Below are 27,271 nucleotides of genomic sequence, written 5' to 3'. Positions count from 1 at the left end.
TTTAAACCTTTATGGAGCATTTGAACTTTTTCGTAATGAAGTCTTAAACAGATAATTACCTTAATCACTGATGTGGACATAAATATGGTCAACTTTAAAAGATGGATAGACAGGCTCCGACGTGAAATCAACACTTCAGGTCAGGAATTTAACATCGCATTCAGGTTTAGGCTATAAATAAATACATGGGAATCACTTGTGAATCGTGTGAAACATTAACATAGACATTTCAAGAAGTGGAAAGTGTATATGATGTCGTATCTTAGTTAATGTTACACTTGATAAGCTCCAGACGCGCACAATTAACAGAGACCGCACCCATCCGATCTGAAATCACACCATGCGCATTTCCATTCATAAGGTTTACACTTTAGAAATATTGGCTGCACAGATTCATAAATTCTTTGTAATTTTTTATGTTTATTTAAAATTTCGCTTTATCCTTGTACCTCTTGGATAACACTATGTAACACAATTTTTGTTCCTGTGTAGTAAGTGTTATTTCCTAATTGCTTATGCTTCAAAAGTATAGAAAATGGCTATTATTCCCCACAAACCTTGTTTTTGTGACCAGGACAGTGATATTTTGAAATTTACCTATTTACAGTGACAAAATGGGCAAATTTGTGTCTTTTCACAAATAGTGTCTTCACAAAGACACAAATTCACCTGTTTTCTCATTGGAAATAGGCACATTTCAAAATATCACTGTCACTGTCAATGTACTGAAATGAAGGTTTTTATTGGTAAAGATAACAATAAATGGGCTTGTTTTATATGGAAATGAATGGTGTAATTTAGTAATTTAGAGCTAAATAAGGTCTAAAAACCAATAAAATCCCCCCCCCAAAAATGCACAACTTTAGTGTATTTACTTTAGTAAAATTAGTGTTATTATATATTTAAAAATAAATATCATTTTTGACCCAAGAACAACTTAAGTGTGACTCACAAACGAAAAATGCACAAGGGTTGAGCGAAATAAATAATAATTTGTCAGATACCATGCATTAATAAATCATTTATGTTATGTAAAAGTAATGCATATGTATTCATGTTTGCTAATCCACTCAAACAACAGAAAAAAGAGCTTCTGTCCTTGTTTACTGTGTATTTGGCTTAGTTTGGCTTCTTCCATATTTGAATGTAGGAGCTTTCCAGGTGCACTTGAAGGCATAATAATATATTTAACTAATTGATTGATTTGATTTGCAATAGAAATCATTACATTTATTAATCATAAATAAAAACATATTTGTTATCTTTATTTCAGGCACTCTATTCTTTAGATTTAGTGGAGAGAGGGAGAGAGAGAGCAAAAGAGATTTACTTCAGTTTCTCTTTTATCTTCAGTCAGTTCCTCAGTCATTAGTACCGTTGGAATAAAATAAAATAGAAAATTGGAAATGGTGTGGCGAGCACAACAATATTTAGGTTTAGATCTGTTGTTTTTGCTCCGAGTCTGATTAAAAAAATTTTCTATGTCATGGAGCTAAAAGCCTCTGTCAAACTGTCAAAAGTGCAGCACAGTAATTAAAAGCATGGCACACTGGAACACAGCCAGACCCTTGAAGACTAGAGTGGGACCTGTGATTCTGCGTATGTTTGTGGGTATTTGTGTGTGTTTGTGAGCCTTTATAAATCCGGCAGTTATCAGGCTGTAAAATATGCATTTATTTTTTTAAGTGTTAGGAAGAAATCAGTAGTCACACTAGCAGTCTTTAACTCTAATTATAATCCAAACAATCAGCTAACTGGTCCAATGAAGCTCTCCACAATTTCCATATTCCAAATTAGTTTGAGTTTGTTTACTTGTCAGCATAATATTACCTCCACTAACTCTTCAAACATATTAATATGTGTTTAAGGGGTGGTAATGGTAACAGAAATTAGACAGTAATTAATAACTAATAATTGGACTTGTAAGGGACTAGTTACAGACTTGTTTGGAATTATAAGGTATTTATTAGGCCTTTATTCGCTGATTTCTTACCCTTGTCTAATAGCATCTCTACATTTGTTTTTTCCTAACAATGAACTTATTAGGTAAAAAAAAAAAAAGATACCAATAGAGGGGGCCTGGGTAGCTCAGTGAGTAAAAATGCTGACTACCACCCCTGGAGTCACGAGTTCGAATCCAGGGCGAACTGAGTGACTCCAGTCAGGCTTCCTAAGCAACCAAATAGGCCTTTTTGCTAGGGAGGGTAGAGTCACATGGGGTAACCTCCTCGTGGTCACTATAATGTGGTTCTCGCTCTCGGTGGGGCAAGTTGTGAGTTGTGCGTGGATGCCGCGGAGAATAGCGTGAGCCCACACGCGCTACGTCTCCGTGGTAACGCGCTCAATAAGCCACATGATAAGATGCACGGATTGACAGTCTCAGACGTGGAGGCAACTGAAATTCGTCCTCCCGGATTGAGGCGAGTCACTACGCCACCACAAGGACCTAGAGTGCATTGGGAATTGAGCATTCCAAATTGGGGAGAAAAGGAGAGAGAGAAACAAATAGATACCGATAGCTAGTAAGATGCAAAATACATCCTTTATACATAGGTTCTCACTACACTGTTTGAATGTGCAAATTATAAGTATAAAATAAATATAGAAGGCAGAGACTTTTGATGCTTAGTGTAAATAGCAACAAAAAGCATCCTCTTTGCCCTAAGTGCAAATAGAGTTAAATGCAATTTTCACCCCTAATTAAATACTACCATACAGTATAGTGACATCACAACAGCATGTGTATTGTGTTTATTTAGAGTCCCACAAGCACCCTACACCATCCCCTACCCCTAAACCTAACCCTAACCTTCCCTGCTTTGTTGAAATACTACGGTATATGCATTCTACATGTATGTATTTCATACTTTTAAGAACCTCTAAAGGATGCATTTTGCATCATACTAGCTATTGATATGTTTTGTTTTTAGCTAAAAAATACATTGTTATGACAAAAGCAAAAATATAAAGTGGCTATAAAGCAAGAATAAGAAATCAGCCAATAAAGGCTTAATAATGACTTTATAATGCCAAACAAGTTAATAACTAGTAATTTACAAGTCTAATTATTAGTTATGAATTACTGTCTAATTTCTGGTCCCTAACCTAAAGTATTAATGTGGTAATATATGCAAACATTCAGTGATATCCATTAACAAGGCTTCCACATTGTCACTGGTATGAACATTTTAGTCAAAAGCATGACACTATATTGTTGTTGTCTATATGACGGGCACTTGCAACAGGCTCAACTGTTTTGTCGTTTTTTTGGGGTTTTTTGTGTGCATATGTTTATGTAGTATGACATATCTACAAACCCTAGACAAGTCACACACATAATTACACAACACTTCACAGCACATGATTTGTCATAAGACAGCCATCATTAATCTCTATGCTGTTTCATAAAATCAAAATAATAAATACTCATATTTACAGCACAGCATTGTCATGTCACACTTTAATTGAATCTGATGCATCTGTTTGCATTTATATAACATGCAAATTGTGGTGACAATGAATACTTCGCTGGGCTGAAACTCCACCACACGTATCTGTGCTTTTGCAGACACTTTAATATTATTCAACATTCAGACATAACCACATAGACACAAATCCAACCCATATAAAAGTCTTTACTGTGATTCTACATATTCAGTCACAATATTGATTCACAAGTCATAAGACACAGTATCACTTACAGTGATCCCAGATCAGGCTTATCTACATCAAGGCACTTCTCATTCACTGTCGCAACAACCCCACACTGGATCTGAAAACTGATTCTTTGAAAGTAAATTCCTAATCCCTGCTTGAAAGTACATTGTTCTATATAAATCCAGATCTTGAGGTCTTGCAAGACACAATGACCAGAATTTTATGCTCCTACACATCCTAGGAGAAGGAATCTCATACAAAAAGGCAGCTGGTGCTGACCAACACCCAACACACTCTTAAAAGGAATTTCAATTCCATTTAACAGGGCCCATGTTGAAAGGAGCAGTATTTTATGGGGAAAAAGATTTGGATTGTTAGTGCAGTGAAATAGTAAAACAAATAGCAATGAAGTATGCACACATCAAAGATAAAACTTTGATAATAAAAAAAAAAAAAAAAGAAAGAATCAAAACTATAAGATCATAGCATAGGAAGAGACTGTCACTGCTAGAAGAACAGTAAACATCCTCCTCTGCTGGCCAAAGAAAAAATGACAAGTTTCAAGCAAGTGTTCTACCATGTGTAGGGCAACAGTGTTAACTTCAATACACCTGTCATCACCACTATGATGGACTAAAGCAAGTATTATTATACATAAGGTTAAATTAGTTAAAGGGATAGTTCACCCAAAAATGAAAATTCTCTCTTTATTTATTCACCCTCATGATATCCCAGGTGTGTATGACTTTCTTTCTTCACCAGAACAAATTTGAAGAAAAATAGAAAAATATCTTAGCTCAGTAGGTCCTTAAAATTTAAGTGGATGGTGATCCGATTTTTGAAGCTCCAAAAATCACAGACAGTCAGCACAAACATCATCGATACGACTCCAGCGGTTAGTGACTTCTAAAGCAATACAATCACTTTTGGTGCTAAAAATATCAATATTTAAGTACTTTTTATCTCTAAATCATCCCTTCCGGTAAGCTTCACCAGAGGGTGGAGTTCAAGAAGTATCTTGTGTGACCTATTCACGTTGCCATGATACAGAGGTAATCTCACGTTCTCTACTCAGTTGAGACATTCAGGATAAGCACACAAACGCACCAATGTGAGTAAAGAAACAGATAAATACAGATCTAAACCAAAACCAACCAAGCTACTGTACAGAGTTCCTCCTTATCACTTGTAAACAGTGCTGCTCTTCCGACTGTGAATCACGTGCCTCAGTTCTTGCGTGTTTCAAATGCCAATGCGATTATGTCACACGCGCTTACCGCTGCAGAACGGAAGCATGATTTTGAGTAAAAAAAGTACTCAAATATTTATCTTTTTTTGCACCAAAAGCAATTGAATCGCTTTAGAAGACATACATTTCTTCATATGGATGAAGTTTATGCTGACTGTCTGTGTTTTTTGGAGCTTCAAAAATCGGATCACCATGCACTTGCATTTTAAGGACCTACTGAGCTAAGATATTTTTGTTATTTTCTTCAAATGTGTTCCGGTGAAGAAAGAAAGTCATACACACCTGAGATATCATGAGGGTGAGTGAATAATGAGAGACTTTAATATTAATTAACTTCATTAGTTAACAAGAACTAACAATGAACAATACTTTTAAAGCACTTATTAATTAATGTTGGTTAATGTTCATTTCAACATAAACTAGCGTTTTGTTTTGTTTTTTCATTAAAAGTTATATACACCTTATCATTAGTTAATGCATTATGAACTTTTACAATTACAACCGTATTTTCACTAATTAACATTGAAAAAGGTTATGTTCATTGTTACAGTAGTCAACGAATTACTCTCAGTAAACATGATACAAAAATAGGTTTGCCTTTTGGATATTTGAAGCTCTTTTCATACAGTTTTCTGAAATGAGATCCAGTTGTTTTAAAAAGAACTGTACGATATATGGATTTCTAGCTATAATGTGGCTAGGTGGGGTGTAACTGCAGGTGAACTCACTGTTGTCCACTGACAGATAGCATTGGAATTCCGGGAACTGTGTCTCCACAGGTACACTGATGGTGCGGCGCAGCAGTCTGGATCTACAGGTGTCAGTCCTCTTCTCCTGCAGGAGTAGAGGGTGTATCTGAGAGGAAAGAAAGACAATATTGAGCATCCTTTTGCCTACCTTCCCATCTCAAGTTTAACATTCCATCTAAATCAAGGAGATTCAAGTCAGAAACAATCAGACAGCAAGATATGAAGAAATCAATAAAATACAAGCATCCAGATAGACAGAATATGTACATAAATCCAAGGGCTTCTCCTGAATTACTTTTTGAATGTATGCGTGTGTGTGAGAAAGAGTATATGTACCTCCTTTACCACTTGCACTCTGCAAAAGACAAATTTACTAGTTAACTTGTAAATTTTACTAGTTTAATAGTCTAACTAGTTGTCCATTATTTAATGAAAGGAGTGTTAATTGGTACTTCATCCACAAATTAGTGATTAGATCAAAACATGCAATAACGCAATAAAGGTGTAGTTTAAGAAGGCTTTCACACTGGCAGTTTAGTCCAAAACAGAGCAGGGTTTTAATGAAAAATTAGTCATATGAAAGCTGTTTTGCGGACCGGGGAGCAAACCCTAGACTACCTGAGCTCGGTTGCAATGGAACTGTGGCAGGGTTTGCATGAGTAAGAAAGCAACCTGTACTCAGGTCTGCATTTGTTTAGGAAATAAAATAACTTGTGCATGCGTTATTGCTGATTTAAGCATAATGACATCATCAGTTGCACAAAACCACACACACACGTGTACCATGAGTGGCACCGCTGCATACTCATTGCTTCCAACCAGCTGTCTCCTCAAAAACGACAGTTTGCGAGCATCAGATATAGTCGCCTTCTCTTGGACATGCATATCTGTTGTCTGAATTATGGAGTGCAACGCACAGAGGCACATGTGTTGTTCACCCTGGTGTGCATAATGAGATCAAATTAATAAATAAAAAACACACAAATATAGCAACCCGTGTTGTTTTCCATTATGTGCATGCTTGTGATGACACAAGTTGATAACGGAAAAGCACTGGGGTTCGACAGAATTTGAGAGAGTTTGAAACCAGACAAATTCTGTAGGGGTACCGGGAAAAATAACACTTGGAATCGGACCGCAGCAAACATGCACACTGTGGAAAATATTCCTCTTAGCTCTTTATTGTACTTTTGTCAAAAGGGCAAAAGGTTATTCTTGTGTATAATGCCAATTAAATAAGGGTCATATCAAAATTAATCTAGAATTAATCAGATTGGATTACTGGTAACACTTTACAATAAGGTTCCATTTATTAGTTGATGCATTAGGTATCATGAACTAAAAATGAACAATCTAATTTTACAGCACTTATTAATGTTTGTTTATTGTTAATTCATGTTAGTTCATAGTGCATTACCTAATGTGAACAAATACAAATTTTGATTTTAAAAGTGTATTAGTAAATGTTGAAATTAACCTTCTTTTTTCTTAGGTTCAAAACTAAGTTTATAAAAATGGTCTGAATGATGCCTCTGAATCGCTGAAGCTGGTTACTGTTTTTTTTTTTTTGCAGGAAAAAGGAGTAAAATACAAAGAAAAGAGAGGTAAACTCGGGAAGTGCAAACCAAGCTTCAAGCTATGTGAAATGTTACCATAAGAAAATGACCACCAGTAGGCTACAAACACTAAGCTGAACATGACCTGCAACTATGGAATTTTTTTATTTAATCATTCAGTTAATCCATTTTTGATAATTGAATTAATATGTATGCAATATGCAATTATCTAAAAATGACAATGTGTAATCAATGTACTATGAATAACTGCATTATGAACGTTATTCTATATCTTAGATATTTAATCATTCATTTATTGATTTAATTATCATTTACTCAGTTTAATAATCAAAGTGCAAATCAATGGAAAAATGCAACTTCTCTATGGAGAACTGTCTCTCTCTGTATCTCTGTGTATAGCTCTTTCTGTGAATGACCTTGAAGGAGATGTGTGTGTGTTGATACTAAAAGGATGTTTTAATGTTTTACTAAGAGCAGAGCTGGTGTCCAAAAAATGCAGATGATATATGTGCCTTAATTAGTGCTAGAAATGAGATGAAACATATGTTTGTGGGTGGACATGTATGTCTCCATCTTACAGGAATGTTTTGTGTAACCAACGACTGTAATAAGGGAAATCATTTAATATACTAATCAAATTAATGCAGAAAGTAATGATAGTTAGTCAATATAAAATATGTAACCACAGGAAGTGATTACAGTGTGTTTTATGCACATAAAATGAAATAGTCATGCTTTTGCCAACATTGAAGCGAAGTTGGGTCAGGATGACCTGCTAGAAGGGAGATGGTGATGACGAAACTAGGGAGGCCTTTGAATATTGGGAGGGGAAAAAAAGCATAAGATCTGGGCAAATGTGACTGTCGATACAATCTTGCTTATTTTCCCTGAATCATTTTTCTCCAGAGTTAAGCACACATTTAGCCTTCATGATTCTATAACATATCTCTCCAAACGTGTACTCTCTTGTGTCTGTGCTACTGTGTGCTAGTTTTCATGGCCAACCATGGATTTGCCCTCAAGAAACAGTTCACATTCAGCAATCTGGTTTCCTGTAAGCTCAAAACAATATAAGACATTGACATTGTATTTTCATAACAGTGATATTTCCCAAATACTAAAAACATTTTTGAGGTCTCAAGTCAATTTTGCGTGAATTTAACACTTATGAAGACTGCAAGCTGATTCTTCTAGAGTTGTTTCATCACCAGCACCTTAATGGTCTGAAATGAAATGGAACAACACTCAAGGTAAATTCACGCACAACAGTCTCAAGCAATTTACTCCGAATGGTGCCAAAAACAAAAAAAACATCCAGTGAGCGGCAGTTCTGTGGACGGAAATGCCTTGTTGATGAGAGAGGTCAACCGAGAATGGCCAGACTGGTTCGAACTGACAAAGTCTACGGTAACTCAGATAACCACTCTGTACAATTGTGGTGAGAAGAATATCATCTCAGAATGTTATTCTGAGATGCGGGTTGGCGCTGTTTTGGTGGCACGAGGGGGACCTATACAATATTAAGCAGGTGGCTTTAATGTTGTGGCTGATCGGTGTAGAGAGAAAGAGAGTGAGAGAGAGAGTAAGAGAGAGAAAGAGAAAGAAAAACAGTGAAAGAGAGAGAGAGAGAGAGAGAGAGATAGATAGATAGATAGATAGATAGATTGATAGACAGATAGATAGATAGATAGATACCTGCAACCTATTTTAGCAGGTCCAATCAGCACTGGAATTGCGCTGCGTCTTGAGTATTTAAATTAAGTCATTGGCATTCCTTGCCGCGCAAACACGCCTTCTTTCTTTGTAAATTAGGCTCATTGTCAATTGGCTTCATTCACAAAAATTGTCTGGCGCAATTTAGATCGCAAGATCAGAATTGCATGTGCAAACTGCGTGCAGCAGAGATTTTGTGCCTTATCTGCATAATTTAATTAGTGAATCGGGTGCTAAACCAGCTCAAAGAGCGCGTGCAAAAAAAACATTTTACCTGTCGTAATTCATTCTTAATGAATCTGCCTCTTATTATTTGGACACTATGTGGTTGTCAAACGTTAGTCAAAACATGTTCATAGTTAATATGATGAACAACACCTGTGTAACTGACTTCATACATCCACTAATAATCACCTTGTCACCAACTTGTTAAAAGTAGGAATGTCATAAAATTGACTGGCAAAACTGACTGCTTTCTCAATATGCTTTTGAGGCATCGAAATATTAACATAAGCTGAAATTTAAATTAGAAGTCTAATTTGTGTGATGTCCACACAAGTTGTCAGTTGGCCTTCCGTTTAATGTAGTCTGGTGTAGTAGCTTTAGGAGACCACAAGTGGGTGATAAAACATTTACTGCTTTTAATACTGAAAGTCACCATTCACCACTAGATAGACTAGTCATCCATCAATCAATAGTTACGAAGGATTTTGAACTTCTTCAAGAATGAACAACGTGACGTTGATGAGATTACAAGTTAGTGTATGAAACCGGAACAACTGTGCAAATTGAACGATTAAATGGCTATTTATTATGCAATTTCTCTGTATGTAGCCTTGAATAGGTTTCATTCAAGCTGTCAAACCACAAAAAGACATACAGTACTTGTACCTGAAAATACATTGTGTAGGCTATATGAAAGATACATACAGTATACACAACATATCATCCAATGATGGCTAGAGTAAATAATCTATGTCCTTTGATAATGATTTCTGTCAAATTAAATCATTAACTAAAGTTGTGCTTAGTGGCACTTTTGAACAGCCATTGGAGTCATAGCTGTGAGCGGCAGTGGTGTGTGTACCTTCTTAGAAAATTGTTGTTTCAAATTGTATAATGCGCCATGCCACCCACCAGTGTGTCTCTCCGTGAGTGTGTGTCTATGTATTTGTGTGTGTAATACCTCTTCCTTGTCCAGCAGCAGCATTTGATAGTCGGTGACCACACAGAACTTGGGATTCCAAACGGCATGTTCAGCACATGGGTGACCACATGACATCCAGTTGCCTGGAGGACCCATCATATCTGACAGAGAAAAGGAAGAACACAATTGATGACAATGAAAAGCACCTGGAAAACAAAGATTAGACCAGACATATGGTGGAGAGATTACTGTGTCACCCTGTTTGGAGTATATAATATCATCTTGTATTTACAGCCTAGCCTGTGTCTTCCATTTGCTCCACCTGTTTATAAAGGTCAAACAAAACCTTGAAAGATCTGCAAAGCAATCAGCTTCTGAATCTGTAGCAAACACGCCTTCTAAATGAAACAAGAGCCGGAACACATTTATATGTAAATGAGTCCCTTTGCCTGCCAGCTCTTACCACAGCAAGATTTCCAAATATTTCACCAAGTGAACAAGAAATGTTGTCATTTTAATTTAAGTTTGAAATGAAATGTATGGGAAGTGAATTACAGAGCTGTTATAGTGTTGTTTTTATGCATACATCTCATATGGAAATAGAGACATGGAACATGGGACGTTAACAACCTGATCTTGTTTCAGAACATTGTGCAACACTGTTGGACTCTTATTTACAGTCATGGCAGATGCCTCTGGATCTCATGGTGAATGAATGAAGGTAAAAAGCCTTTAACTGAACAATAAATAATGTGTTGAAGTTCAGCTGTCACACTTAGCCTACTGTTTCTAATGGACATAGTGTTTAGTGGGTGCTTTCTTCACCACAGTAACTATGAAACATTCTTTATCAAAGTATTGTTAAACTAAGCAATATCACACAAGCAAGAGTGCTGCTGTATATCAGTTGTCACGATACCAACATTTCAGTAGCTGGAAACAATACCGGTGAAATTTGGTGATTCTCCTTGCAAAAACTAATACTGACTAATTTGTTAATTGGGTAAATATTGTTTCAAGTTCTCAAGTAATTATTCAAGACAAGGACACAGTCAGTAATAAAATGAGAAAAAAGAAACAAATTAAGAAGACAGTGTTTCAAATTTCTAACAGCAGTATCAAGTATTCAGGTAAGCAATCTTACATTCTCGTGGATTACATGTCTTCACTATATGATTCTAATACATTAATATTTTCTTTTAAAGCTATTAAACTTATCCAGCCAACAGCAATGAATGGGTTTCTTGTTATTGTTGTTAATATTAATGACATAGACAGTGGCAGGCCTATCAGGCTGCATTTACACTGCAAGTCCTAAAGCACTGATCCAATAATTTTATACAAATCCACTTTTTTTGTCCCGGTGTTTTCACTTAATTCAGACATAGCTGACTGTGTTTCTATCAGTAACTAGCCAAGACAGGCATTTTGAAATGTATTTGACCATCACACAGACGTGTATCTGCAATACCGTGAGCGCTCTCACAACACACACATGCACACAAAAACAAGGTGTCAGTCAGACAGTACGCTTCCCCAATGTTGGATGGCAGGGGTAGAATTACTTATATTCAAGAGAAAAGCAGTACCTAAATGGTCAGAGAAACTATAGCCTTACCCCAGTTGTAACCGTAACCAATAGACCAGGTAGAGCTTTTGTCATAAATACGAATGAGTCTTCTCCTGCCATCCTACGTTTTGGAAATCCAACCATGCGGGAGCCGAAATGAGAATATTAAAAGTGATTTTTTAGAATTTTGTTATCCGAGTAGTTTCTCTCTCTACTCCCTTTACCATTTGACCTGTTAAAGAGATCAACCAGTGGATCAAGATTGATGTACTGAGCACCCCTGGCCTAGGGGGCTTTAGTCACGGTGCAAATTAAGGGGGGTCTCAGTCTTATTTTGTGAATAACCTGATTGGAGTCTTAGCCGATGCAGATCAGAGCAGATCCGCTGCTGTTCACTGTAACTCCACCTCGGCACGCGCTTCAATAACCGTAACTTCATGCTTCCCAAAATTTTTTTTACTTCTCCAAAAAATTTGACGAATTAATCGCACATTTTTCTGTGATTAATCACGATTAATCGCGATTAAACTATGGTACATCACACATTACAACAAACATTAAAAAATAATCACAAATATATTTACTTTATATTTTGTCTCAAAGAACTTGCAAGAAATTGGTTAATCATCATTAATTTTAATTTATATATGTACATGTTATAACGTTTTTTTTTTTTTTCTGTTTTTTTTTTGCTTATAGAGTTAAGTAGACAAATTTTTAAAAGGTATTAATCTTTGATACAAGTATATGTACACATGCCATAAAATCAGTGGACATGTAATTACAATTTGGACAAAATCTTCTGGGGTTCCCTTACGATTCAGTTCACTCGACATTGCGTCATGTTTACGCATATGGGAAATCCTTGGGGAAGACCTAGTTGAAACCCTTCTACAATAACGGCAATTCTAAGATTGGCTATGGTGTTTAAGCCTTGCCCTTTTAGGCGCAACGCTGTCTGGTATATATAGTGCAAACACTATTCCTCAGAATTTTCTTCCTTCAAGCAGCTCTTATGAAGACAGATTGCCCTCACTGTGAGAGCATGAGTCTCAAGATGCTTTGCTCTTGGATTGACCTCATTCTGAGGGATGATTCCGCTCACGCGCTCTCCCACTTGCCCCTTCTGTAACTCCCGAAGGATCAAATGAGGAGGTACGGTGGGGTCGAGAGGCTCAGCTAGATGAATCATAGGTGGATCTCGTGCTGGCACAAGCCCTGCGAGCCCCTCAATCTTCTCTTGAAATAGCTTCGCCTATATATTATATGCATGACGAGCTCCGGTCCTCTGTTGGAGCGTGAGACCTTGTTACGTTTGGCGGTTCTGACGATGAAGATGATGCCATGTCCCTCGCAGCATCAAAGACCATGAATGGTCCAGTTTTGATGAGTGATTCTCTCCTAAAATGATGAGTACAGTACACAACTGCTTTGAGGTTTTTTTAATTAATTTTTTTTTTAATTATCACACATTATACATTTGCACATATACAGTGAAATTCTTCTTTTTCACATATCCCAGCTAGGCTGGGGTCAGAGTGCAGGGTCAGCCATGATACGGCGCCCCTGGAGCAGATAGGGTCAAGGGCCTTGCTCAAGGGCCCAACAGTGGCATCTTCTGATCAGTAACCCAGAGCCTTAACCGCTGAGCTACCACTGCCCTAGTGGCGAGTGGCGCTCAGTCTTATCTAGCAGGCCAGCCAACATGCCTGTTATCCCGCTCCGCGGATGCGTGGCGGGTCCACACAGCTACATGATTCAGTTTGTATGGCCACCTCACTTCCAGTTTGAAATTTATCTTCCCTCCCGAATTCACTAGGTGGGAAAATGAATCATTATTAATCTTTCCCACTTGAGGTGTGAATTAATGAATATTGTGCACAACCGCTTCCCGGTGGCAAGCGGCGCTCAGTCTCATCTAGCGAGCGATGAGTGTGTATTGCGTTCAATAAGAACGTTCTCACAAAAGAGCAAAGCACTCATTGCGTGAGTTGTACACATATTCTGCTACATGCTCCAATATGGAACTATCATCCACAGTCCCATTAAAAAATGAGGTGTGATGGTGCAGTGTGCAGAAAATTCACAATCTCCTTGCAGAAAGCACGATAGGGATTGTTTAGAACTGCAATGCTACATGCTCCAATATGGAATGCAAAAAGGGTCAAATTTCCCCAATAGTGTCCTGTCATCCACAGTCCCATTATAAATGGGGTGTGATGGTGCAGTGTGCAGAAAATTCACAATCTCCTCACAGAAAACGCAATAGAGATTGTTTATAACTGTAATACCCTATGGTCTGTCCCTAGTTCCTCGCACATTCACAAAGTGCATCAATGCGGCACTCGCCCCTCTGAAACTGAGCCATGTGCACATTTTGAACTACCTCGACGATTGGCTATTACCAGCCCGATCAGAGGCTCTGTTATGCCAGCACAGGGACTTATTGCTTCAACATCTGAACAGCATGGGCCACAATGTCAACTGGGCGAAGAGCATGCTCTCCCCCAGCCAACAAATTTCCTTTTTGGGAGTCTGTATATGAGTAAGCATGCACATCTCACGAGTGAGCACGTTCAGGTCATTCTCCAGTGTCTCTCTCAGTTCAAGCTGGGGAGAACACTTCCACTAAAGTCGTTTCAAAAAGCATTGGGGCTTATGGCGACGCATCCACCACCATTCCATTAGGTCTTTTACACATGAGACCTCTTCAGTGCTGGCTCAAGCACCATGTGCAACGGCATGTCTGGCGCCAAGGATGCATGCGCACTGCTATATCTCCCTGCTGTCTAGCTGCTATAGCACCTTGGATAGCTCCTGCCTTCTACCAGGTGTCATGCTGGGGCAGGTGGAAAGTGGTGACTACAGATGCTTCCAACACAGGTTGGGGTGCATTGTGTGACGGACGCCCAGCTTTGGTACATGGACAGGTGCGAGGAGGGCATAGCACATCAACCACCTGGAGCTGTCAGCTGTTTTCCTAGCCTTGAAGGCTTTTCAAACCGAAATAGCGAAATATCATGTTCTGATTCGCTCGGACAACACGACAGCGGAATTCGTTCCCTGCCAATGATGAGACTGACGTGCCACCCCCTCCTGTGGAGCGAGTGACATCTCCTCTCCCTGTGGGCGATATATGTCCCATACCATCAGGGGAACCAAGGGGACAATCTCGTCAGACGTACCGGTGGGTGGGGCCTCACGCCGTGTCGTGGCCGTGCTGAGTTCAGGGACATCGAAGCACTTACCTGGCTCCTTGTGACCACCCCCGGAACAGTCTGAGATGGGGGAGGAAGAGGCCTGTCCTCGTGACCCGTGGAGACTGTCACATCAGGGGCGGATTTGTGCCACAGCTGGGCGTGCAGGGGCAGGGAGACCGCCGCTGGAGCGCCAAACTTGCCAAAATGGATGGTGGACGGTGGTCGTGATGACGGCCATGCGCACCGGGTATGTGACCCAGGGAACAAGGAAACCGCTCTTTTTTTGAACTCTTGGGTACCGCAGCCATTTGGGCATGCGGCGAAATTAAATGAAAAGGTAACAAAAGATTCTCCTCCCGGCCCTCCACTGGGGGATGGAGTGGTCTGCTTACCAGCTCCAGAGCAGCGGGTTTTGTCGTCCCTGGGTCACCCGTCTCAGGGGCGCTTCGAAGCCTTTCGCGGGTTCTTGGCGACTGGCCGTGAGACTGGTGGTGTCTGCTTCCTGCGGTGGGCTCCACGCCGGGGCTGGGCCACAGGGGCAGGCTGCGGCAGAGCCAGTGCAGTCACCGCAGGGGTACGCCCTTGGCGACGAGCAGACAGTGTGCAGGATCTTGAGCCGCGCCGGGGCAGGATGTGCCGGATAACCTCCGTCTGCTGCTTCACCGCCGAGAACTGCTGGGCAAAGTCCTCGACAGTGTCGCCGAACAGGCCAACCTGGGAAATGGGGGCGCCAAGGAACCGTGCCTTGTTGGCCTCTCCCATCTCGACCAGGTTGAGCCAAAGGTGGCGCTCCTGGACCACCAAGGTGGACATTGCCTGCCCGAGAGACCGCGCCGTGACCTTCATCGCCCGGAGGGTGAGGTCAGTCACCAAGCGCAGCTCCTGCATCAATCCCGGGGCGGAACTACCCTCGTGCAGTTCCTTTAGCACCTTGGCTTGGTGGACTTGCAGGAGAGCCATGGCATGCAGGGCGGAGGTGGCTTGCCCAGCGGCACCGTAGGCATTGGCCGTCAGGGACAACGTAAACCTACAGGCCTTGGACAGGAGCTTTGGGCGCCCGCGCCAGGTGGCGGCGCTCTGCGGGCATAGGTGCACCGTGAGCACCTTATCCACCGGGGGGGAAATCGCCGAATAGCCCTTGGCTGCCCCACCATCGAGGGTAGTGAGGGCGGAGGAGCTGAAAGATCGGGACCGGGCAGTAAAAGGTGCCTCCCACGACCTTGACAGCTCCTCGTGCACTTCCGGGAAGAAAGGAACTGGGGCGGGGCATGGATGTGAGTGGCGGCGCGAGCCCAGGAACCAATCATCGAGCCGCGAGGGTTCAGGGGAGAGTGGAGGATTCCACTCTAGCCCGATGCTCGCAGCTGCCCGGGAAAGCATTTCCGTCATCTCCGCGTCAGCCTGTGACTGGGTGACCGCACCCGAGGGGGGGAGCCCAGCTGAGGCTTCCGCATCCGACTGGACGAGCCCGCTCTCCAATGCTGTGCTCAAGAGCTCATTACCTTCTCGGGCTCCGAATAAGAGGTCAAACTCACCATGAGACGAGCAGGCGGACTCATCCAGAAGCCCGATTGGGGCAGACGAGCGTGCTGGGGAATGGGAGGTCCGTGGGGGATACCCGGCGGAGGTGGTCCAATTGGGGTCCCCAAATTGCCCCCAGTGCTAGCCGCACTGGCCTCATACCCGTGGGTAGAAGGACCAGGGCGGGGAGCCGGTGGGGTGGCTTGCTTTCTTATAAAGGCAAGCCGCGACTGCATCGTTGCCATGGACATGTTCTCGCAATGAGTATATGACCCATCAACGAATGCTGTCTCCATGTGGGCAGCGCCCAGACACGAAAGACAGCGATCGTGACCATCAGAAGGCGAGAGATTACGACCACAACCAGGAGTAACACACAAACGGAAAGGCATCTTTAAAAAGACGCATCTTTAAAAAGACGTTCCGTGTGTGCTGCTCTTTTAGAGAAATATACTCTTTTTTTAGAATATACTCTTTTATTTCTGCCGAAGTGCCCAGGGGCGTTCTCTGCAGTGCACCAGTGCAGAGGGGGGAGAAGCCGCTGAAATGCGCTGTCAGATCCAGCAGAGGTGAATGAACAGCCGTGGGAATTCAGCTCAGTGAGCATCGACCGTTCGGCTCCGAAGAGAAAAATCTGAATGAGTGGTTGCATACCAGCTCCTTTTATACCCATATGTTCGGGGGAGTGGTATGCAAATACCACTTACCAATTTTCATTGGCCTTTTTTCAAAGACCAGAGGTGTTTCGGGCTCCCAAGAGTGACCCCTAGTGGCACTACATTGACACAACGTCGAGTCAGTGACAGATAGGGAACCGAGGTTACATATGTAACCAAGATGTTTTCCAGTGGACCTCAATAATAGGATCAAATGGGTAGATTCAATTCATTTCAAATGTTATTGGCAAGAGAAACTTAAGTGTACATTGCCAGTGCATTATTAGACACTACATTGTACATACAGATATAATACATATTGAATGCTGAAGTTTAAAATCTCAAAACTATTATTTTCTCTGGTTGCCATTCAGTCTCTACAAGTATACCTGGCTGCAGCTTGTTGAGCATACAGGTCCTCCTCAATCTCTATCCCGCACACGCTGGGTCTCTCTCGGGTGGTTTTGCTGTTGCAATGGGTTCAGATGAAAGTCAGTGAGCATTTTCGCATGATGCGAAGAGATACAGCAGCTTGCCCGTATCACTCACCCGCTTGTGGATGAAATCTTCATTGTCCGTACAATAAATCCGCTCCCGTGTTCATTATGCCCGGGAGATGCGTCGCGCGCAATGAATAAGCATGCACTGCTTTACACATTCAGTTGCTGTGCAAGGATGTACGTTTGGGTCAAGCGAGTGCCTCCTGAAAATGTATATATGCCAGTGTTAGCCACAGAAAGTGGGGAAGATTTGCCCATTGTATAAAGGTGCTAGGTTTGTTCCTGGCAGGCAGCAGATGCCCTAACAGAGCTTATAAGGCTGAGTAGCCTGCCAGGAACAACTCGGGACACCTTTCTCCTATTGCGTGAAATTTCAGGAAGTTAAAAAAAAAATTTATACAGACATTTCAAAATGAACATTTCTCAGCAAATTCTTCCAATAATTAATCATCTGCTATGCTATTTCACACTAATTGTATAGCTCTATATTATAACTGAATGCAATAAATGTCTCATTTGTGTCCATTATTGTTTCTCCAAAGAGATTTTAGGCAAAACATCTGAGTTGATGCTAAAAAAAATATGTCAGAAAATTGCATTATGTCTCCTTATCTATGAAAGCAATATCTGAGCAATGCAGCCCCCTCCCAGCAAAAATGAAATTTACGTATTCTTACCTAGGTGCAGATCAATGTGAAGTACAGGGTGCATCCACTCCAGTCAGTGATGTGACGAGTGACAATGTTTTTCACGCAAGCCCACTTTTCAAAGAGCGTGGTTTCGTCAATCAAACTGAGAGCGGGGATTCTGGAATAGAAGTGTACGAAGCTACTTTGAATTTCTTTCCACACTGGGATGTCTCTCAGTAGGGCCCACTCAAGTTTTTCTGTGTTCTCCAATGAGCGGCTACAATTTTGGAGGTAATCCAATGATGCTGAATAAAAATTTCTCACTGCACAAAATAAATCATCCACTCACATGTCACCAGCTTCAACCAGGGTTCCAACTGCTTTATAATTTCTGAGGGTATGAATGATTCCTCCAGCCTGGCCTGCAAGACTTTTCTCAGGTCATGAATGTGCAAAGCCACTTCTGTGGCTGATATGTGGTCTTGCTCTACCATCTCCAGTGCATGGTTAAAAGTGGCTGTTTGCTTGAGTGCAAAGCTAATCCAAAGTTTAGTGCAAGGATTGCTGAAAATATATTTTAGAAATTTCTTGAGAAAGAAAGTATACATGCAGACTATTGAAAATGTGTAGTATTCTTTCAAGAGCTGGACCAAGAGAGGAAATGTGTTGCCATGCTGCAGTAATTTCTTATAGTCCAGCTGCACAAAAGTGAGTATGTTGCATATGACAGCTTCAGATTTGGTGTGGGCAGAAGAAAATTTAGGATCATACAATTTCTTGATCAATTTCACAGTGCAGTCAGCCGACCGAAAACTATGGCAGTGCACAACAGAATGATAAGCAAAAAGTCCTTCACTTGCATGCACCTTGTCAAATTCAGAACTTTGCTTCACAACAACAACAACAACAACATCGCTAACACTTGGTGTGGCACACTTTTAGCAGCATCCACATGCTTTTGTATGAACATGCTGTGTGATGTCGGTGCGGCCTCCATGGGCGATGGAAAAGCGAGCTCCACAAATCTCACACCTCACTTTACTAGGCTCTGTCTGTGACTCCTTTTTTAGAAATCTAAACACTTTTTCCTGATTCAAAATCCTGATTAAATGTACATGCACGCTTCCTTGACATTTTCCAGCCACAATTTCATCTTCAATCAGTTCACTAACTGGACATCTATTGTTAGGGGATTGTGATTGGATAGTTTAATCCAATCATGTACTTCATATAACACGGTGTGATTTTATTAGTTTTACAAGCCGTATCCTTGGCTACCTTTGGTTAGAATACTCATGTGTCTGAGAAAGCCGCATAGGCGATAGAGAAATTTTAGAAGAGGGGAAATACGGGACAAAACACGATTTTTTAGAGTAAGTCGGGACACTAGAAAAAGTGCTTGAATACGGGATTGTCCCAGGAAAAACGGGATGTCTGGCCACCCTAGGTATGTACAGATATGCAACAAGAGGAAGAGAGAGAGAGAGAGGAGAGATTAAATATACGGTTTACAAAATAGAACTCTGGGATCTATGCCTGGCAAAGATGTCACATGACCCACTTTTTACTAAATCTAGTGAAGTTTAGTAAAATAAATTTAAAAAATAAAATAAAAAACAACATGCACACACACACAGACCTTGATTTAGATTCAGCCCTTCTTATAATAAAGTTAATATGTGAACATGCTCTATTTTAATCTCACTCTGTTTGACTGTTTCTGGCTCATGCACACACAGTTTTACAGATGTGTTCTGTGTACGAATTAATGCATGCATCCATGTGCATTCAAATGAATGAATTTCGATTAGGATTATGCTTTTTCTCATGTCTTGCATCTATTCATATCTCCACTGTCCATTATTAACTGTAAGCAACAAAGTACAAGTTTTTGTAGGAGGACATGTAAGTGTGTGTTTACACAACACTATTACATCCTGTAATCTCGTAATGAGAAAGTCTTATCTTTTAATTCAATATGATGCAATTAGAATTTTAGTGGCATTTTGATTGCTGATATGCATTTACATTTATGCATTTGGCAGACGCTTTTATCCAAAGCGACTTACAGTGCACTTATTACAGGGACAATCCCCCCAGAGCAACCTGAGTTAAGTGCCTTGCTCAAGGACACAATGGTGGTGACTGTGGGGATCGATCCGGCAACCTTCTGACTACCAGTTATGTGCTTTAGTCCACTACGCCACCACCACTCTACACCACTCAGTTGGACAGTGTGCACAATCAATCAAACAATCAAATCAAATCCCTTTATTGTCACTCAACCATATACACAAGTGCAACAGTGGGTGAATGTCTTGGGTGCAGTTCCAAGCAACATAGCAGTATGACAATTACAATAAACATCTGACGCCTGCTAGATAATGAGCATTACACTTAACAGCCCCTTGCGGAACATGTGCACACACACACACACACCAGGGCCATTTCTAGACATAGGCGAACTAGGTGGTCGCCTAGGGCGCGATCAGCTGGAGGGGCGCCAAATCGGAAATATCCACCCACTCACCCGCCTGCTTTGTCAGTAGGGAGTGCCAATGACACCGTTGCATTGATAACAGGACACGGCAAGTGCAATTGTCTAGATCATTTTCAATGAGAGGCATGCGGAAAGTGGCAAATCGCATGCGGTTTTGCTAGCGGCAGGTAGGAGATGCGCAAGCGGTGCTCATACACCCAAAATCCTGCTGCTTTCATGTGCAAAGCTCTTCGCTGCAGGTGCCATGAAAGAAAAAAAAATACTTTATTTTTCTCTGAGTGGCAGTCGCTTTGGTCTTAAATAATCACTTTAGACTTTAATAATAGTGCCATATTAATCTATTATATATAGGCTAATGCTGAATATAATGTATAATTATGCTATGGGGGAATATAATCCTAATGTCAAATGTCATGTTTGATTTGATTTGATTTCAAATCATTCATTATTTAACTGGATAAGCATGCACTTTCTTTAAATATGTATTTTTGAAAAGAATATTTTTTTTAGTCCCAGTACATCTCTGATGGATCATTTAGCACTTTTAAGAACTGTAGGCCCAGCTAAATTTTGAAGGAAAGGAACTGTCTTTAAAGTGATAATAAAAAAATTAAAAAACTTTTCAAAACTTTTCTTGATTCAGGCTTAGTTTAAAAAATCGTTAACCGAATGGAACTGTGAGTTTAGTATTGTGAACTATATAAACAGTTTTAAATCTGTTTGGTCCATCTGCATCTAAATTATACAACAGAGTGTTGCAAGGACATTTCTCCATGAGGTAAGGTCAACTATGTGCACAATTTTTCTCTCACAGACACTGCAAGTCTGCTGCTGTTGTTGGTGTGTGTAGGTGACTTGACACAATGGAGTTCTTGTTGATGGTATAGCAACGGCCGTCCCTGAAACCACGGTGCGAGCACTGCCTTGACTGCACAAAATCGCGGCAGCCGCGTGGCACTTTTACTGTTTTCCATGTCCTGTGTGTAACAGCCTTAATATACTTACCATACACCGCACCGGCCAAAACTCCACCCCTTGTTAGTGCCTCATCCACCCCATCATCACCACCATTTAAGGCCACCATTGCAGGTCTATCCACCACAAAAACCCACACAAAGAAACACACTCTCATTTAGAAAGGAGCAGCATATGGCTAGTTACAAATTGCTAGAAGCAGTGACTTCTTTCCAAAGATAGAGGTTTTGAAGTGGCCAATCTGTTCTTCTGCAAGCGTGTTCACACAAACGCTCACATGGACTAAGAAAAACAACTGGGAACAACTAATTTTTTTGTATCACTCCCATATACAGTATATGTACCACAACAGCAACAAAACTATATGATAACTTTTATGATATATCTACAACTTTTTAAACTTTTCAACTTTTTGATACTTATTTAAAGTTATTCTTCAGTATAAGAAACATTAACTCAGTTCCAAGCTAGTTGAGCTGCTCTATTGTGTACTGCATACACAGGCAGCCACTTCTGAAGGCAGCATCTTAACCATAACTGATTGAAATGCTGAATATGGGCAGAAACAAGCAAAATTTGGCCAAAATGAGGTACCTTAGAAGGCAGCCTAATTTTGCTGTTTAGAAAAGTTGGGAGTGTCCCTATAATGCCTTAAATTGTTGCCCTGGTAGGTAGCTCACTAGGTTTTGGAACAGAGGTAATGTTAAAGAAAAAAAAAAATAATAATAAGGTACAGCACAAGTCTTGAACTGAGGCAGGATGTGCTGAATAGCCTCCATCTGCCGTTTCATTGCCGAGAACTGCTGGGCGAAGTCCTCGACGGTGTTACCGAACAGGCTGACCTGGAAGACAGGGGCGTTAAGAAACCGTACCTTGTCAGCTTCCCACATCTCGACCAAGTTGAGCCATAGGTGGTGCTCCTGGACCACCAGGGTGGGCATCGCCTTCCCGAGAGTCCGCGCCATGACCTTCGTCGCTCGGAGGGCGAGGTCAGTCGCCGAGCGCAGCTCCTGCATCAATCCCGAGTCAGAACTACCCTCGTGCAGTTCTCTTAGCGCCTTGGCTTGGTGCACTTGCAGGAGAGCCATGGCGTGCAGGGCGGAGGCGGCCTGTCCAGCGGCACCGCAGGCCTTAGTCGCCAAAGGCGACTTAAACCTACAGGCGCTGGATGGGAGTCTCGGGCTGGCGGGCACAGGTGCACCACAACCGCCTTATCCACCTGGGGAATCGCCGAGTACCCCCTGGCAGTCCCACCATCGAGGGTAGTGAGAACGAAGGAGCTTAAAGACCGGGTCTGGGCAGTGAAAGGTTCCCGCCACGACCTCATGAGCTCCTCATGCACCTCCGGGAAGAAAGGGTGGGGTGCGGCCATGAGCGGCACTCCGGGCCCAGGAACCAATCGTCAAGCTGCGAGGGTTCAGGGGGGGTGGAGGGTCCCACATGCAGCCACCCGGGCAAGCATGGCTGCCAGCTGTGCATCAGCCTGCGACTGGGCGACCGCACCCGAAGGTGGGAGCCCAGTCAAGTCCTCCGCATCAGCCAGCTCTCCGATGCTGCAATCGAGAGCTCATCCACTGCACCGAGCGCCGAAACGAGATCGCGAACTTGCCCTGAGAATAGCTGGCAGTCTCATCCCAGCGGAGAAAACGAGCGTACTGGGGAATTGGAGGTCCATGGGGAGTTACCTGCTGGGGTGGCTCCCACTGGGGTCCTCAAATCGCCCCCAGTGCTAACCGACGCGGCCTCAAACCCATAGGTAGAAGGACCGAGGCGGGGAGCCGCTGGGGTGGCTTTTTCCTCTAATGAAGGAAAAACTGCGACCACAACATTGCCATGGTCACGCTCTCGTAGTGAGAACATGACCCGTCCACGAACGCTGTCTCAGCGTGGACAGCGCCAAAGCATGTAAGACCGCGATCGTGGCCATCAGAAGCGGAGAGGTAATGACTGCAACCAGAAAATACACACAAACAGAAAGACATCTTTAAAAAGATGCTCTCCGTTAATGCCACTCTTTTAGAAGGGAAAATATACTCTTTCAGTAGGAAGAATACACTCTTTTAGCTGCTGAAGCGCCCAGGGGCATTGTCTGCACTCCACCGGTGCAAGAGGGGGAGAAGCCGCTGTAATGCGCCGTAAATACAACAGCTTTTCCAGGTGAATGGAATGGCAGAGGATTCAGCTCACTGAACACAACTGCTCAGCTCCGAAGAGAAAATCTGAATGAGTGGTTGTGAGCCAGCTTCTTTTATATCCGTATGTCCGGGGGAGTGGCATGCAAATTACACTTGCCAATTCCCATTGGCCTTTTCTCAAAGATCAGAGGTGTTTGGGGCTCCAAATGGCGACCCCTAGTGTCACTACATCGACACAACGTTGAGTGAGTGACAGATAGGGAACTTTATTATATATATATATATATATATATATTTATTTATTTATGAATTGTCCAGAGTAAGACCAGGAACATGCATTAAAGAGATAGTTCATCCAAAAATGAAAATCCTGTCATCACACTCAGGTTGTTCCAAACCCATTTTACTTCCTTTCTTTAGTACAACAGGAGATGCTTAAAAGAATGTTCAGCCTCAGTAACCAATCACTTTTATTAAAATAATCCAGTGGAACTGAATGGTGACTGAGACTAACATTCTGCCTAACAACTCTTTTTTTCTTTTTTTTTTTTTTTTCTCTCAACATAAGACACTAAATCATACAAGTCTGGAAAGACATGATGGTGAGTAACTGATGACAGAAGAGATCTATCCCTTCAAGAAAGTAAATATTATACATTTTTATTTCATGTTGACTTTATGTCTAAACTATTATTCAGTCTTCTTTAAACACCAAATACACCAATCAGTTTAGAAGCAGCATACAGTATTGTTGGTAAAGGGCTATACTGAATCAGAAAAACAATTGTACAGTGTTTAAAGCTGTATGGGATTTAATAAGAATTCTATGAGCCAGCCAAAGAATTGAAGTTTATAATTCTAGGAACCCATAATTAGATCTTATACAGATGATGTAAATAAAATATTGTGATGCTTCATTAAGTCATGGATAAATATGAAAGACAATAATCAATCAAATCATGTTTATATTTGCATGCAAATGTTCCTTGATCCAATAACAAAACCAAGTCTGATAACAGTGCAGGGGACTGAACAACTAATACCCTAAGCTCAAAATTATGTGTTACTGCATGAAACGAGGAAATCTATTCTTTAAAAAAAAAAAAAAAGAAAAGAAAAAAGACATTACATTGAATTACAAAGCCATCCCTAGCTTTATCTTACATGTAGACAGACTGACAGACAGACAAACAGACAGATAGATCTACCAAACAAAAATGAACTATTACATTATGCTACAGTAATACATTCTAAGAAAAATATTCAGCAAGACCATAATTAAATGTCTATCTGTCAGGAGCTGCAGGATATTTGCAGGAACGCTTTCCTTTTACTACTACAGTGCAAGCTGACCTTGCATTGGAGAGCGTCATAAATTAATTGCTTAATTATATGATTGTACATAACCAATTACTAAACAAAAGCCTGCAAAGAAACCTCTGATGAAATTATTCTAAGTAGGTCAGAGAGTAATACAGTGGCTGATCCATTCTCTCCCTCTCTCTCATTCTCTCTCTGAGTGTGCGTCCAGCTGCTCAGGTCTGCATGTGTTTTCTCTACCATATTTCAGGCTCTAAAGATCAGGGACATTTCTCCACAGAATGTGTGGAGAGAATTATCATAGGCACACACTTGCATTGTTCCACGTCCATTATTGATAATTATTGTTCACTGATATTCATAATGTATGTTTCCAGGAAGACATCAACTTACTGTCTCTCCTTGGTTCTTTAATAATACACACACACATTAACAGTATGCACACCACATGCATGTGGATACATTCTTTTTCCAGGATAGACAGGTATTACCAGGAGTTTTTTTTTTTTTTAAGTCAATCTGCTGTCCAGTAAGGTGCACTCACAAAAGAGGTACTTATATAATGCTATCTGCTTATTATGTGACAGTAGAAACAACCACACTTAATAAATATTCTGCAAAATATGTGCATTATAATTTAACACAATGATATACCTGTTGAGACCTTGTAGCAACAATGTTGAGAAGAATCCATCACATTAATATAGACATTTTACTCATACACAAAAATAAACACACACACACACACACTGGCTGTAAGGATAAGCCACATCCACAAAATGATAGTCCTTCACAGACAAAGAGAAGGCGAGACAGCAAAGAGATAACAAGGAAAGATAAAGAGATAAAGAGAGAGAGAGAGAGAGAGAGAGCGAGCTGTGTTGTTTACCTGAGGAGAAATCGCTGGACATGCTCGCTTCTCTGTTCACTGCCAGTTTCTGTAGTTACTCCTTCAGAGCGTGAGCAGCATATGCTAAGAGTGTATGTGAGGACATGCCATTGCCATTGCCATGTGTGTGAGAGTGTGTGTGTTTTTGGAAAGTGCGATTGCGCGCTGCGCTTCTGAAGACTACATGCGGTCAACTGAGGTAGAGTTTAGCTCTGTAACAATTTCGTTATTTCTCTCCTTCTTTCGCCTGTTTTGTTAATAGAAAGACTATCAAAAGCCAGTTAACACAAATTACTTGCATCACTTGATATTTATTTCTAATCAAGCAATATCAAACGAGCAAGAGTGGAGGAGGAGCAAAAAAAAGTAGAAGACGAAATGTCTTAGAACACGCTCAAGCAATTACAATACACAAACGTCTTCCCATACATACAGGTGCATCTCAATAAATTAGAATGTCTTGGAAAAGTTCATTTATTTCAGTAATTCAACTCAAATTGTGAAACTTGTGTATTAAATAAATTCAGTGCACACAGACTGAAGTAGTTTAAGTCTCTGGTTCTTTTAATTGTGATGATTTTGGCTCACATTTAACAAAAACCCACCAATTCACTATCTCAAAAAATTAGAATATGGTGACATGCCAATCAGCTAATCAACTCAAAACAACTGCAAAGGTTTCCTGAGCCTTCAAAATGGTCTCTCAGTTTGGTTCACTAGGCTACACAATCATGGGGAAGAATGCTGATCTGACAGTTGTCCAGAAGACAATCATTGACACCCTTCACAAGGAGGGTAAGCCACAAACATTCATTGCCAAAGAAGCTGGCTGTTCACAGAGTGCTGTATCCAAGCATGTTAACAGAAAGTTGAGTGGAAGGAAAAAGTGTGGAAGAAAAAGATGCACAACCAACCGAGAGAACCGCAGCCTTATGATTGTCAAGCAAAATCGATTCAAGAATTTGGGTGAACTTCACAAGGAATGGACTGAGGCTGGGGTCAAGGCATCAAGACACAGACATGTCAAGGAATTTGGCTACAGTTGTCGTATTCCTCTTGTTAAGCCACCACAGACAACATCAGAGGCGTCTTACCTGGGCTAAGGAGAAGAAGAACTGGACTGTTGCCCAGTGGTCCAAAGTCCTCTTTTCAGATGAGAGCAAGTTTTGTATTTCATTTGGAAACCAAGGTCCTAGAGTCTGGAGGAAGGGTGGAGAAGCTCATAGCCCAAGTTGCTTGAAGTCCAGTGTTAATTTTCCACAGTCTGTGATGATTTGGGGTGCA

At 41.2% G+C, this 27,271-nt stretch overlaps 1 protein-coding gene across 2 annotated transcripts in view; it reads right to left on the bottom strand.

The window, feature by feature from the left end:
- LOC127440121 (disabled homolog 2-interacting protein-like) overlaps positions 1-26,080 on the bottom strand; it is a 209,762-nt gene extending 183,682 nt beyond the window's left edge. Inside the window, exons 1-3 of one of the 2 annotated variants that reach the window (XM_051696523.1) lie at positions 25,988-26,080; positions 10,132-10,253; positions 5,635-5,761 (exon numbers count right to left, since the gene is read on the bottom strand). In XM_051696523.1, coding sequence (XP_051552483.1) covers positions 5,635-5,761; positions 10,132-10,253; positions 25,988-26,009 — 271 coding nt within the window. In that variant the 5' untranslated portion in view covers positions 26,010-26,080. Of the gene's footprint in view, positions 1-5,634; positions 5,762-5,991; positions 6,054-10,131; positions 10,254-25,987 lie in introns of those variants that run through there. The other variant, XM_051696527.1, reaches the window with a different exon arrangement.
- Positions 26,081-27,271: the final 1,191 nt, after the last annotated feature.

The sequence above is a fragment of the Myxocyprinus asiaticus genome, chromosome 4, assembly GCF_019703515.2.
Source record: "Myxocyprinus asiaticus isolate MX2 ecotype Aquarium Trade chromosome 4, UBuf_Myxa_2, whole genome shotgun sequence".
NCBI lineage: Eukaryota > Metazoa > Chordata > Actinopteri > Cypriniformes > Catostomidae > Myxocyprinus > Myxocyprinus asiaticus.
This window is presented reverse-complemented; position numbering and strand designations above follow the sequence as displayed.